The following is a 15,248-nucleotide window of genomic DNA, read 5'->3' as shown; positions in this document are numbered from 1 at the left end:
TTTACTCAAGTGGTTTTTCAGAGGGACACTGGTAACTTGCACTTAGTTACCCCCCAGAAGCAGCACTTTTACTCAAGTAACTTTTTGGGTACTTTCCCCACCTCTGCTTAAAACTTTGTTGAAGCTCAAAACAGACTATGTTCTTCTATGTCATCAGAAATTGCCACATCAGGTTGGATCTTTGGTCTGTTCAGCCCAGTACCTTTCTAAGATCAATGGAACCAGGATTTTAAACAACTTAAGTCAGTGGCAAAATTCCAGCTGACTACAATGGAACCACAGTTTCATGTGCGTGTAATGGTTTCCTACCTACTCATGCACTTAATGAAATTTACCTAGACTTTTTAAAAATCCAGCCACATTATTTGTGCACATCTTGGAGATGGGGGAAGGACAGTCAAAGCATTTGAAAGCAGTGATTCGACAAGTCTCCTCTAGTGTCTTTTCAATCCATTAATAAGTCTGAAGTGACTTCTCTAAGCTTCTGGACTTGAATTTCAATTCAATGACTCACTTTATTCAAATATTTTTTATTTACTGCTTTAGGATTATTTATGAATATTTTAAAGTATGCAACAATACTACTACATTCAAATCTATACATATTTACTGATATACCATTCCAAGTTTTACAAAACTGCATCTAGATTATCAGAATTTTGTATAAGTTACTTTTATTTACATGTAATACTCAGCATTAAAGATCAACTTAAAGAATAAAATGAAGTACCCCTTAAGACCTATTACATTTGTTACACAATTTACATGTATTTATAGAGATAACCTACACTTTGTTTTTGCATATTTAAAACACGCTGACAATAAAAAATGTTACTGTAATTTACTCAGAGATCATATTCATTAACAAAATGTTGAAATTAAAGCTAGCCAGGCATGTAAACCTATACACATTTCAGAATTCAGTTTAGAAAACCATTTTAACCAGCACTTGCCAAAATAACCAGTGCTGACATGCATATGAAAATATCCCCATGTATAAAACACATTAATCCAACTTTATAAGAGGAGCTGATCTACAATAAGTTACACATTATTGGCTATAACTTTGGTTATACCATATTAACAAATTTGGTTTTTAGACTAACAAAGAAGAAATAAAAAATATAAAATTGCAGCTATAGAAACTAGCATAACCTGTAAACATATTATAGGGCCAAATTCTGCCCCTGTAGTCATATGCATAACTTCCACTGATGTACGTGAAGTTTGCACATATCACATGGCAGAATTTGGCCCATAAAACTCTGTAAACACATCCTTACTGTTTTGTTGTGCAATACTGCAAGAATGGATAAGAAAGGCATTTAACTGTTAGTTTTAGCTAATACTCTGTGGTATTCATATAAATTCTGCTTTAAGATTTATTTTGTTGCAAAAGGCTGAACTGAAAATATTATCCCTTGTTAAAAATCTATCAAAATGTGATGAAAACTTAAGCCAACACTATCATATGAATTGAGACAAAAATGTAATTTCTTAAATTCAGAAATATGCTACAAGTGGCTCTTACAGAAGTTCCCAATTTTGTCAAATTGCATTTTAACAAAAGCAAGGCAGAAAAAGAATTCCGAAAAAAGCCTTATATATGTTAATATTGGGCAAGATGATTTGAGTAAGAAATGCAAATACTTCCCAATGATTTACCCAATATACTGAACAATAAGGTGCTTTGGGCAGATCTGTCAAACAGCCTGAAGCAAGACATTATACTAAGTTTGCTCAAACTGTTTAACCATTTCAGTTACTCTTAAAAAGAGCAGCAATGTTTCAAATTTACATTCTGCAAATGTTTCACAGTTTTACTTTCAGTAGTTTAATGTAGGACAATGTGGCAAATACTGTAAAAGAGGTAATTGTTGAAAGACATTTTACTCTCTGACACATAGATGGGGTTAATGTGCATAACCAAAAATGGCAAAATATATTTGTTAGTGAATTTTTCACACTTGTTTTATGAATTTATACTATGAAAGTTATAGCCAAATAACTGAACGCATCAGTACTTCCCTGGAAACATTTAAACTGTTTGTAAACCATTAAAAAGAAACTGCAGCACTGGAACAACACAGCATGTTCAATTCTGTGGCCTAATCAACCCCATCAAAACCCTGAGTATTTTCAATTGCTATGAGAAGTTTGTCCCATAAATCTTCAAATGACTCATATGGAGGCAAATCCAAACGGTTAAAGCTGGGGAAAAAAAAAATTTTTTTTTGAGCAAAGGTACTTAACATATGAAAAGCTACATCATTTAAGAGAGTATTTACCAAGTATGAGCTCGTGGCAGTTTTTCAGGGGTTCCCCATTGTTCAACTGTAAATAACTGTGGTCCATTTGAACCTACAGGAAGAAAAAAAAATCTTTGAGATCCATTCCATTCTGTGATTCTCACTCACTCACTTTTTTTTTTTTTTGGCTATCTAAGTCTATTCAACATATTGGTCTTGTTTTGCAGTAGAACTGATATCAGAGCACGTTGTGTACATGAATCAAAAGGCAATGTGCGGATGTTCCAATGATTGCTAGATACATAAATATCGCAAGAGATTTTTAAACCAATACTGAAGTCTAGTGGCACATATTTATACTGGTAGTAGTTGACAGATAAATATTCTACAAATAACGTCTTTCACACTAATACGTATGTTAGTAAATCTATACCATATGTGATTAAATGAGACTTCTAACTAGTTACAAATGGCTACTTAATTGTTTAAACACTCAATTTAATTTTTAAAAACTGATACAGGCTGAACCTTCCTAGTCTGGAACTCCTGTCTGGCAGCATTTGTAATCTGGCATGATTTTAGTTAGCTGGACAACCATTTATCATAGGTGTGGCCGAGTTTCCCATAATCCCATAAAGTTTGTTTATAGCCACCAGTCCTGGCTCTGTGTTCTGTACTGTTATTTAGCTCTAATTTACCCCACTTATCTTGTAAGAGCCCAGCAAGCAGTGGAAGTGTTGCTAATGCTGCTAGACAATCTTGACCTCCCATGGCTCACCAAATTCTCTGAGGACCTGATTGGCGCTGAATGAGGGTGCCAGATAGAGAGGTTCAACTTTTATGTAACAGGAATGTGGTTCAAGTCAAATAATGAATCATAACAGTCTGACAAGAAGGCTGTTTAAGATGATTAGCCCAATTAACAATTTGGGGGAATGGCACCATCACAACTCACCATACAACTCAGCAAATCCATTCATAGGGACACGGGATGTGCCTGTGACAAACTGAAGTAATCTTATTCGCTTCTCTGAATCCATCATTAACACTGCCTGTAGAGGGCATATATATTTAAAGACTTAGTGCAGTACTGAAAAATGAAACCCTTTCAACTATTAGCAATTTTATGTGATATACTCTGCTGTTTTTCTACACCTTAAAAGTAGCCCAATTCTCATTATTTTTAATAAATACAGCTTATTTCTCTGCATGCTGTTAAAAAAGTCAAAAAGTCTACATATTTTTGTTCAATCTTTTTTCATCTTCAATTATTTAGTAGCACAGTAAGAGTAGGGTTACCGACTTAGAAGACAGTTAAAATGCTCCCCTCCCAAATTTTCTTTGAAGTGTGCAGATGTTACAGAAAGAAGCCAGATTCCTGAAACTTAGACTATGTCTACACAAGGAATAAAGATGAATTTATTAAAGTCAACCTTATACCACTTGTTTTATGAAGTTGAGGGTGAGCGTCTACACATTTAGAAAGTTGACACAGCATGTGTCTCCATTATGTTTTAAGTTCAACTGTGTCAGCAGTGCGTTCTGGGTACCTATCCCACAGTTCCTGCACCCCCATTGCCTTCTGGGTTTCTGTTCCAGTGTGTTATGGGAAAAAATGCACCTCAAGAGGTTGTGGATGTCTGATGTCATCATACCAGAGTGGTGTTCTCACTCCCCACTCCTGCTGAAAAACTGCCAAATGCATTTTTGCACCACTTTTCTACAGCTTGCCCTGGTACGCAATGTTACAAGGCTAGTGGGCCAATCCTGATAAAATATAAAATGCAGAAATGAAAACGTGAAAAGTTTCCATTTGAAGCTATTGAAAAGTTCTTTCTTTAGTATTGCTGAAATGCTTAATTTTGATAGTGTTATTTTGATTCATTTCATTTTGACACAGCAGCTGTTTGCTGGTGGGGGCAGCCACGTGGTGCAGGGGGCAGCCACAGAGCCCAGGCTGATTCCTGCTTCCTACTTCCTGCTCACCTGGAGAGCAGTGGAGGTGAAAGCAATGGTCAGAATGGACACAGTGGGGGAATTGTGGGATACTTCTGGAGACCAATAAAATCAGATTAAATAACGCTGTGTCTACACTAGCATTAAATTGACCTTATACATTCAAATTTGGACATTATTCCTTGTGAAAAAGCTGGAGTACACAAATTTGACCTTTGGACCCCTTAAAATCGATCTAATGATGATATTTGTCATGAAGACAGGTACATTATAAAAATTGACCTAATTCCCTTAAAATCAACTTTAGGCTCTAGTGTAGACATAGCCTTAAACACAAGAGTTTAATACCTCTTTAATGTAACTACACCAGAAGTAACTATAGTTAAATGTATTTAACCCCAGCAGCCTACACAGCTTTTTGGACAGGATACATATCAATACTGTATTATATTCTTAAACATGTATCATTACAAGGTCTAATGGTCTATCTGTGGCTACAATGTACAAATATTTACTTGTTTTATGTTCCACATGATATAGTTGCACAGCTAATGAAACAGTTTTTAAAATGTAGATATTTTATAAATAGCAAGTTAGAGCTTTTTGTTACCTTCCAAAACCACTGTATAACTTGGTGAGTTACGCTGTAGCCATTTTTGTATTTAGTATTGAGCTTCCAGTCAGCTACATCCACATCTCCTAGTCCACACATTAATAACTACACAAACGAGAAATACCAAAATGTAAAAACAAAACATGGTTCCAACAGAATTTGTTTCCTGTTCCATGATGTACTTACCTCTAGTTCATTTTCATCAAAGATTTTGATTAGATCTTGTGATATTAGTTCAAAAAAACCCTAAAGCAAACAAAAAAAAAATACTGAAAAACACAAGTTATATTTTAACACCCACACTGTTAAGAGTTATATCTCCACAAACCCCAGAACCAGGAACAGAATCCAGAAATCTCAGTGCTGTTTCTGTGGAGTTAATAGTTTTGCTCCCTCGTGCATATTCATTATGTTTGTCTAATTACATTAGATTTCCCTCCCCCTCCCACCTACATTGAATGAACAGGACAGAATGTGCTGAGTCAACAAGGCAAGGTCTTTGTCCACAGAAGCTTATGCTCCAAAATATGTGTTAGTCTATAAGATGGCACAAGACTTCTTGTTGTTCTCGAAGCTACAGACTAACACGGCTACCTCTCTGATACTTGTCAACATAATCCAGCATTCACCTATATCCAAAGGCTGCCAGATTAAAAAGGCTCAAGTGCATATGTACCTGCTCATTAGCCTGTAATGCTGTTTAGCTGCCGAAAACACTGTATGACCAACTTGTTTTTCACAGTTCTACAATAGTTCACAAAGCAGTTTGGGAACCACTGGACTAATAGTTTATAGACTGTCATATGACTAAAACAAAAAAACAAACACATTTTTGAAAGAGACTTTCTTTCTGAAACAAAATGGGAAGAAGGGTTCTTTTGAAAATGGTTTCTTTGCCATGAAGGAGCCCTGTCTACATGGCTGTTTTTGTTCTTGGAAAAGCTGCTTGCGGAAACATGACTGCACGAGATTATGCAAATGAAGCATGAGATTTGTAAATCAGTGCTTTATTTGCATTTTCGATCTCCCTCATTTGCATTCCTCCTCCGAAAGGGGAATGCAGTGCAGATGTAGCCTTAGAGTAACCTAGCCTAAGGATCTTGGTGCTGTGTGCCAAAACGCTTTTCTTAATACTGAATATGAAAGTATTTAGAAATTAATACCTCTTTAAAGGCAGCCATCTGCTTCTGGACTCTGCTTACAAATCTCCACTGAATTACAAGACTGCAAAATAAAATTAAATATTTGTAGTACAAACAACACATACAACATTAAGGTTGCAACTTGCTGCAAGGTAATTAGCAGCTCAGTGAAGTACAAAATTCAGACATTCCAGTTCCTCTAAACACAGGGTTAAGGTGAAGTATGTTTCACAAACTGTCCAAATACTTACTGAATGTAGTCTCGCTTGTTCTTGTTGGTGACAACTATTTCTGATCCCCCGCTCTTCAGCTCATGTTGATGGGTCTAAATAAGAAACACCCTATTACACAGAGTATATGTGCAACAGAATACAAGTGTAAACATTAATCATTTTTAACTCAGTTTAATTCTCCAAAACTAATGATAAATAGCGCCACTCTCTCATGCAACCTGAGTACATACCTTTTCATCATATTACAGGCACAATTCAGTGGTGCCAGATTGCCATGTGAAGCTCTGTTATCTGACTCACGATCACTATCACTGAGTTTGCACAAAAGTTTTCAGCAACATTGTATATTTTTACTAGCTTCACAATCTGCACTTAGTGACTAAACCTTTTCTCTAGAGTGTTTAGAAAACAACCACAAAATGTTTTTAGAACTTTTGCAGGGCACTGTGTAGCAGATGTGTGTCAGTGAATTGGTTTAATATTACTGCATGAGTTGACCTCAATGTCAGCGCCCTGCAAGACTGTCATAACCAATGCAGTCTCCTGGGATAAGGTAGTTTTGCTATCTGTACTTGCACACCTAGAATTTGTGGGGTGTGCCAATTAAACCATAGCAGAGCTTTGACTGGATGTACAGGTAGTGCCTAGCTCTCACAAGTCAGTGTTGTATGCACTCTGCACCCACTTGATATCACATGCCCTTGCTTTTTGTGGGTGTTATTTTAATACCGGTTGGAATGCACTATGGAGATGTAAATCAGCAGAATCTGGCAACCCTATGCATGGGCAACAGTAAACACAATGTCTCACAAGTCCTACACAGAACCTCAATGTGGGCCACAGTTTGCCCACTGACTGCAGTCTTGCAGATTCCCTCCAATGACAAGGTCTGTTCTGTAGCTTTGCTTGTGTAATTCAAAAAAGCATGTCTCCCTTGTCAAGGGAGCCCACTTCTAACAGTATTTTTTTTAAATCTGCCTTCATTTCCGGCACTTCCAGAAACACCACAAGGATGCAGCTTTCATTACAGCTTAAGTGACAGAACACTTTAGAATGTTTATATTAATCCACAGAAACATTCACAACAGCTGTATTTTAAAAAGGTAACTGCTGTTCAATCAAAAGCACAATCTATTGTGGCAAAAGCTTTGCTGAAACAGCCACTTCGCAGTCATTTCATAAAATCAAACTACCTTAGCAAAACACTAAAATGATCGGGTATAAACCGCAGCAACAAGCATGCATGAACTGGCACACAGTTCTCAAGTTTATGTGTAGTTCTCCTATTTGTCAGTCTTGTACAGAGAAAAGCCACTCAGTTCCACAGTACTTCACAAAGTAAAATAAATGAAACATCAGTATACAAACCTGCCCAAAAAGTTCTTCATCAACAACAAATCTGAGATCTAATTCTGCTGGATCATTTTCAAGAATCCATCTCAGAGAACTGTAATATTCACTATCCTAGAAATGAAAGTTGAATGCTTAATGAATAATTATAAAAAGACATTTGAAGCAGAGTGTGCTCTATATTTATACCCAATGTAAATGACTAAAGACTGAGATGCTCATGAAGATCACTGTGAATAGATTAACTTCTTACATTTGTCCAGTTAAACTCACAAATAACTTTAATGAAGACAGTATTAGATGAGTGCTTCAAAAACAGACAACTCAGTTTCTTGGAAGGTACAAATAGTGACAAAGTGCTCTAAACAAAAAAAAGTGAAATTTTAAAATAAAGGAGAAGAATTAGGTCAAAAAGGTATTTTTAATGTTTTAGGCCATACCCTCATTCTTTCCACATTTTTGCTGGAGCTGAAGAGTTACTCATTTTCTTTCATTCACTTGAACCAATTTCCTCAAATGTCAAGAACAGTGGATGGCACCTACTCCATCCTTGCCAATCTCAATATTGTTCTTTACCCATCAGCAGGATGGAGGACTGACCACAAGTTACTCCCTCCCAATAAAGGAAGGTACTGTTCAAAGCACTAGTCACAATGGACATGGAGGCGGGAGAATTAGCTAAACTCTAGTACTTTACTAAAGCCCCAGATTAATTTTAAACTCTAAAATATGAACATGTTTAATCTACTGTTTTGATTCTCCAGTCTCCATGCAGGTGGCTCCTGCTGCACTAGAATTTTTCAAACCTCCTGCAAAATAACATGAGTCTTCCAGTTTGCTATATGAGCTAAAAATCTGGAAAAAGGAGATGGAGTTTGAGAATGTTAGGTGCTGCAGTTAATATTTGGAAATTATGCAAAGAATGCTTATTAGGTATTAAGCTAGAGAATGGTTTCTTACTTCATAGTTTGAAATGCATTTTCCAAACAGATTCCACAGATTCTTGGTAAGAAAATGTCTTATGTGAGAGAGATCAGATTCTTTTGAATGGAAGTGTCCAGAGAGTTGCATATGACCTGAGTACCTTCTCACTCAATGTAAATGAAGGGATAAAGGGTATGACAGCTGCAAACCTCATTCATTTCCACCATCAATAAGGATCCTTTAGGAGCAAGACTCCAATCAGTGGGGAAGGAAGTATTTTTAAAAAACGGAAAATATTTTTTCATACAATTCAGTCAGCCAATCTGTGGAATTTCTTGGGAGAGGATATGAAGGCCAAGACTCACAGAGCTCACAAAAGAGCTATGCAAGTCCTTAGAGAACAGATCATCAGTGGCTGCTATAGCCAGGATAGGAAGGGGTGGTATGCCTAGCCTCTGTTTGCCAGAAGCTGCAGAGGGGTGGATCATTTAAGGATCATCTATTCATTCCCTCTGGGGCACCTGGAGCTGGCCATTGTTGAAAGAGAGGATAATGGGCTGGACAGACCTTTGACCTGGCCCAGTATGGCAGTTCTCATGTTCTTACGAAGGATTACAAATCATTGAACCTGGGTGGAGACAACTCAAAGAATCATATCAACCGTAAGATAAATAACAGTTCTCTAATTCTCTGGAAGACTGTCCATGGATTCCATTGCTGGCAAATAACAAGCAATTGCCAAAGCACTATGGGGTCAAGTGGAGGCCTATTTAAAGAATGCAGAACAGCCTTACCAAAACCAGTTTCTACTCTGGAAACATGGGCTGGTGGTTTGGTAATGACCTACCAAATGAAAGGAGAAACTGGTCCCAGTCTCACAGATAGCTCTTCCTTCCACGTGTAGCAGTCGTGCTAACCTACATAAGCAGGTAGTCTATGTTAAGAAAAGGAGTCTTGGTATGCAAGTGCTCAATGCAATAACTCCTAGGGCCTATATGGACTCTGCTGGCAACCGTGGCACTACTATATTCGGCACCATGCTGTCTTCCTAGAGATTTCAGCATCAAAGTTTTCAGAATAGAAAAAGACAGTTGATGCCAACTTTGATTTCCATGCCAAAGGGTTGTTCTGAGATTCCCACCTTAAAATTCTGGAGAATGGCACCTTAGGAGAGACTCACTATTAACAGCTCAGAAGGGGTTGGGAATCAGCACCTGCCATGATCTTGGAAGTAGACACTGGTACAGACCCAGAGAGACTGCTCGTCAAAAGAATCTAATTTCACGTGGATGAAATGCATAAACACCAAGAATAGAATCTGTATAGACAAATACTCAGAAAAGAAACAGAGGATAATAAAGTTTAAAACTGAACCAGTGAAATATCACCAGTGCTTATATAACATAACATTGTGCTAAGATGTTGCGACCTTACATTTAAACTTTTGATATCTTTCTCTCCTGTACTGCTAGGCAGAACTATAAAGGATCTGTGAAAGTAACAAAGTCAGAAGACGCAACAGTACAAAGAAAAATGAAATCCCCAAATGTGTCAAGTTTTAAGGCAAGACCTTTGTTACTGTGGGAACAAAAAAGATTCCAGGCAAACCATATGCACAATGATCTATTTACAGTATTATTCTGTTTATATTAACTGTGCATATTACACAAAAAATAGTGACACTGAACAGCATATTCTAAACAGAACACTGTTAAATGACCGTTATAGATGGGACCTATCAACAATCTAGATGCTGTTTCTGGAAAAATATTCTTTTTAATTTGGCATCTGGTTCCCAAAGGTGGAACTCACTAAGAAATGAAAATTTAATGTGGGACCTTTGTTACTATGAGAACAAAAAAACTGTAGACACAACATTTTGCACTTATCACATTTATTCTAAGGATCTCAAAGAACTTTGAATTAAGTAATCCTCCCAACACTCTGGTGTGGAAGAAATATACTGCTTTTGATAGTCAGATGGCACCAAATTAGTAGTGAGTTAGGAATAAGACAGGAAACCCAACTCTTGGTCCTCAGTGATAAGATATTAAACAACACAATAGTCATAGAAATACTTTAAGTGAACATCATAGGAGGTGTAAAGTTTTCAGTAGGACTTAAAATGATTTAGTAGTCAAGGTCCTCATGACTGTTGGAGGATCTCAGGCTTCAAAACCACTTATAACATCTATGACAATTTTAACGGGACTATTATGTTTTAGAAAGTGAAGAGCTGAAGATTCAAAAAGTGTACATTTGTTTTAAATATTTACTATTTCAAAATTTACTGTAAATGTGAAAAATTAACATGCACATTGGCAGCAGAATTTACGTACCACAGATTCCATGTCGTGAAGCGTTATGGATTTTTGAAGCATCATCTTGTAAAAAGGTCGAATAAAAAAGCCTTTAAAGAGTAAAGAGCATTCAAGTTAGATGAAGCAAATTAAAATTCAAAACAATATTGATCTGCATATCATACCACTAAATACTAACCATCCAGCAGCTTGCCATGGTAAACGGCCATTCCAGCTACACGTCCTATAAACTTGAAATATGAGAGGTGATCTTCATTGCACAATCCAGAATTTGGATTGATCTGCAAAGTGTAGTTATCCCTGAGGGGAGGAAAACACCACTAGCAAATGTTGCAGTCCATGAACCATCACCACAACAAAGGTTTGAAAAAAAAAAATCGTAGTGACCGTGTCTACACTAGCCAAAAACTTCGAAATGGCCATACGAATGGCCATTTCGAAGTTTACTAATGAAGCACTGAAATACATATTCAGCGCCTCATTAGCATGTGGCCGGCTGCGGCAGTTTGATATTGACACGGCTCGCCGCCGCACAGCTTGCCCAGATAGGGCTCCTTTTCGAAAGGCCCCCAGCTACTTTGAAGTACCCTTATTCCTATGAGCAGATAGGAATAAGGAGACTTCGAAGTAGCTGGGGTCCTTTTGAAAAGGACCCCCGTCTGGATGAGCCACGTCAATTTCGAAGTGCCATGGATGCTCGCATACTAATGAGGCGCTGTATATATACTTCAGCGCTTCATTAGTAAACTTCGAAATGGCCATTTGCATGGCCACTTGGAAGTTTTTGGCTAGTGTAGATGTAGCCAGTATCTCATAGAAAGACATGATTTATATGGTTATTAGTTTTGTGCTAAAGCACACTCTGTGCACACAACTGTAAATTTTATAGAACTGAAGTACTGAAACATTTGTAGAAACTATCAGTGAGTCACAGCTTCACCAAACAAGACATTAAAACTATTTTAATGGGATCAGGGTTTCACCCTGTCTGTTTTGTTTGTTACTATTAACTCTCTTACTTTACAAATGTGCGCAGTCATTTCTGTAAAGTGAGAATGGACACAAGCATTAATTCAGGAAGAAATGCTATCATGTTTGTTCCAAATATAAACCCAATCATGAATGTTAGATGACAGGAACAGAGACGCTGGCTGCAAGCTGATACTTGCTGGGCAAAGGCTATGAAGATTCATTTCAGATTGCCAGTAAAATACAGCACCATGATACCTGCGTCAGAACAGTGTTATGCACAAAAACCTCCTTAAATACTGCAAAAATTATTATTCTTTTAAGTTTATGTAACAGGTTAAATTGAAAACTCCTTTCCCTAACCTATATTATATTTTTGTGAACTGTGTTACTCACGTTGCAGAATATTCAAACAATCCATAATAGGGATTAAACATTTCTTTAGAGAGAAGGAAGAACCATTCCCTGGCCACTCCTCCATAATCTAAGCCTTTTTCACCATCAAACTCAATCCAGAGTCTTGCTTTAAGGACATCTGCTTTCTTTACAGCTATAATTCTTCTATAAGAATCTTCAAGGATTGTTGTTCGGTGAAGTTTCATTTCAAATCTGTTTGGAATATCACTCTGAGAAGGAATAGGAAGAAATAGGAAAACTGAATAATAAACAATGCACTTGCCATGCACAATTCAACAGGGTAAAGTCAAATGATGATATGCATATCACTTCAATAAAGTGGATATGCAATATAACAATTAAACATTTTTATTTCATCTGCCTTCATAAAGCACTTTGCTCACAAGATTTTTCTATGATTCATTCCAATTTCTAGTGTACTGGGACCTTCCTCTCCTCTCGCACATGGCATCCAGACCCATATTATTACATAAATCAAGTTTGTGGCAACTAAGGTAACTTCCAATTCCGTATGGTTTAAATAAGAATGAAATAAAACATTCACAAGGAATATGATTGTCACAAACGGACATGGTTCTGTTGCATGGCTGAGCTCACTACCATTTCCCATATTAGGATCATGTAGTAGTAGTCTGGACTTCCTAGATCAGGTGCACATAACAGAATGAAGCATACTTCCAACAGAATTATTTCATGTTGCTTTTCTTTTCAAAACACATTAACTTCCCTAACCTTCTATGCTATATTGTTTTTATAAGTGAAGGATGTGTTTCACCTCATATTTTTATACTGACACGAAACATTTTCTGATTGTCCACATTATTAGCATGTCAGCCTGTTCTTTCCACTCATTTTTGCTTCCCTGCTCATAAACCATACATTCTGCATCACACTAGAGGGGAAATATTGGAACAATTTTGGAACAGCATTTAGTTTAGGAGTGGGGCTGATTAGAGTAGAGATATGGCCTGATCACTAGCAAAATGTTAATCTTGGTACCTAGAATCAAGCATCGTAGAGGTACTCTGCAACATATTCATTCCATCACCATTTAATATAGAGTAATTTGAAGCTCAGTTTCAATAAACAGTTAACACGGAAAAATTCAAGGGAGTCCACACAAGAGCTACAAGAATGATTCAGCATGTAAAACCGTGCATAACTAAGCTTCTTACAACTCTCACTACTTGGTTTATCTGAGACAGTTAAAAGGTTAGACTGCTGTCTGCAAGTACCTATATAGAGGAAATATTTCTGATTGTTGTTTTAGCACAAAAAGGCATAATGGTATCTGGAAGAGGCAACTAGACAAATAGACTACAGAGAATATACAATTTTCTTTTTTTTTTTTTAAACAGTGAGGGACATTATCCCTGGAGCAACTTACTAGGGTTATGGTGGATTCTCCACTATTTAATTACAGGTTGGATCTCCCTAGTGTTGCACCTTTGGAATCTGACAATCCCAAATGATGGAAGTTGCTGGACCATAAGAGGTTTCCTGCCTCTAGCCTACAGCCTGCTGCCCCTCCCTGCCGCTGGCTCTGCATCAATCCCAGGTAGCACCCCTGTCTCCAGCCCTGACCCCATGGCTGGGATGTTGGTCCCTGCCCCACAGTGCTCCCAGCTCAGCAGGGCTGCTGGCCCTCCTGCCAGCAGGGCTCCCAGCCACAGGTCCTGGGGTCTCTGGTCCTGGAACTTGTTGCGAGACCAGACAGTCCCAGATTTGAGAGGTACAACTTATATTTCAAATCAAGATTGGATATCTTTCTAAAAAGATATTGTGTAGTTCAAACATAAAAGTTAGGGGCTTCATTGAAGCAAATACTGGGGGAGGCTCTACAACCATTAGTTTGCAGGAGGTCAGACGTACTAGATCATCATAACGATCCTTTCTGAACTTACAATTTCATAATAGTTACAAGACAAAAGCTACCAGTGTTCAAGGTAGAACTACTGCAGGGTTACCAGCACTCAATTTCATAAGGAGTGCAGGTAACATGCCCAGTATGAATATCAAACCAGGTGCCCTGATGCCAAATGGTGCACTGGCAACTAATTTCCACTATTTTTCCAATTCTCAACAGCTCACATACAATAAATTTAATTGGTGGGGGTGGAGCAGGGCAGAGCGGGATAGCTTACATACCAGAACTTTAATATGGGTCGGGGATAGCTCAGTAGTTAGAGCACTGGCCTTGTAAACCCAGAATTGTGAGTTCAGCCCTTCAGGGGTCTTTTAAGGGTCTATGGCAGGTTAGATTTTTAAAAAAAAAAACAAACCCTGTTAGGGATGGTGATGGATCCTGCTTTGAGTGCAGAGGACTGGAATTCATGACCTCTTGAGGTCCCTTCCAGCTCTGTGAGATATGTATATCCATGTTTCCAAATATTCCCAAAACAGTCCCTAGTTCAGGACTTGTCTACACTGCAGTTATTTGCCCTAGAGAGATGTGAAAAAAAGTACACTAATATATTGAACACTAACGTTATGTCTACTTCTGGGAAGAATGACCCACTCAAGAGCCATCTTCCAGCATTCAGTTTTGTGCATCTAGTAAAGATGCAAAAAAATCCATCTCTCTGGGGTCAGCAGTTGACCCCTGTACTCCACACTATTGTGTTGAATAAGGGAGGTTGACAGGAGAGTACTAGAGGCTAGGTCTACACTAGGGAAATAAGTCAATTACGTTATGTCTAGTCTAGCTACTCAAATGCTGTAACTAGAATCGCGTATCTGAAATCGACTTACTTCTCTAGTACAGACTTAGGCTAAGTGCCCTATGTAACCCCTGCTGCCACAAACTAAATGTTTCTAAGTGCATCTTAACATACTGCTGGGTCAATGCCAGTCTTGTACATACTGCCAAATTATGCAGTCCACATTTACAAAGAAGTGGGTCTGTCCCACGAAAGCTCACCCAATAAACTATTTTGCTAGTCTTTAAAGTGCTACTTGATTGCTTTTTGTTTTGATTTACAAAGATGAAGCAGGTAGAGATGGGAATAGAAGTTAGTTACAGCTCCTCAATTCTCATGGAGAATCTGCACTATCCCAACTAACTAAACTGGTTA

The 15,248-nt window shown here is 37.7% G+C and overlaps 1 protein-coding gene across 2 annotated transcripts in view; it reads right to left on the bottom strand.

The window, feature by feature from the left end:
• Positions 1–516: 516 nt before the first annotated feature.
• NEDD4 (NEDD4 E3 ubiquitin protein ligase) overlaps positions 517–15,248 on the bottom strand; it is a 120,777-nt gene continuing 106,045 nt past the window's right edge. For both annotated transcript variants that reach the window (XM_075006434.1, XM_075006432.1), the window contains 11 exons: positions 12,154–12,383; positions 10,967–11,088; positions 10,807–10,877; positions 7,562–7,657; positions 6,212–6,285; positions 5,982–6,042; positions 5,005–5,064; positions 4,816–4,923; positions 3,205–3,301; positions 2,289–2,361; positions 517–2,211 (listed from right to left, as the gene is read on the bottom strand). In XM_075006434.1, the coding sequence (XP_074862535.1) occupies positions 2,109–2,211; positions 2,289–2,361; positions 3,205–3,301; positions 4,816–4,923; positions 5,005–5,064; positions 5,982–6,042; positions 6,212–6,285; positions 7,562–7,657; positions 10,807–10,877; positions 10,967–11,088; positions 12,154–12,383 (1,095 nt within the window). In that variant the 3' untranslated portion in view covers positions 517–2,108. The remainder of the gene's footprint in view (positions 2,212–2,288; positions 2,362–3,204; positions 3,302–4,815; positions 4,924–5,004; positions 5,065–5,981; positions 6,043–6,211; positions 6,286–7,561; positions 7,658–10,806; positions 10,878–10,966; positions 11,089–12,153; positions 12,384–15,248) is intronic.

This window comes from Carettochelys insculpta, chromosome 12 (assembly GCF_033958435.1).
Source record: "Carettochelys insculpta isolate YL-2023 chromosome 12, ASM3395843v1, whole genome shotgun sequence".
NCBI classification, from domain to species: domain Eukaryota; kingdom Metazoa; phylum Chordata; order Testudines; family Carettochelyidae; genus Carettochelys; species Carettochelys insculpta.
The sequence above is the reverse complement of the archived record's forward strand: the minus strand, read 5'-3'. Positions and strand labels throughout refer to the sequence as shown.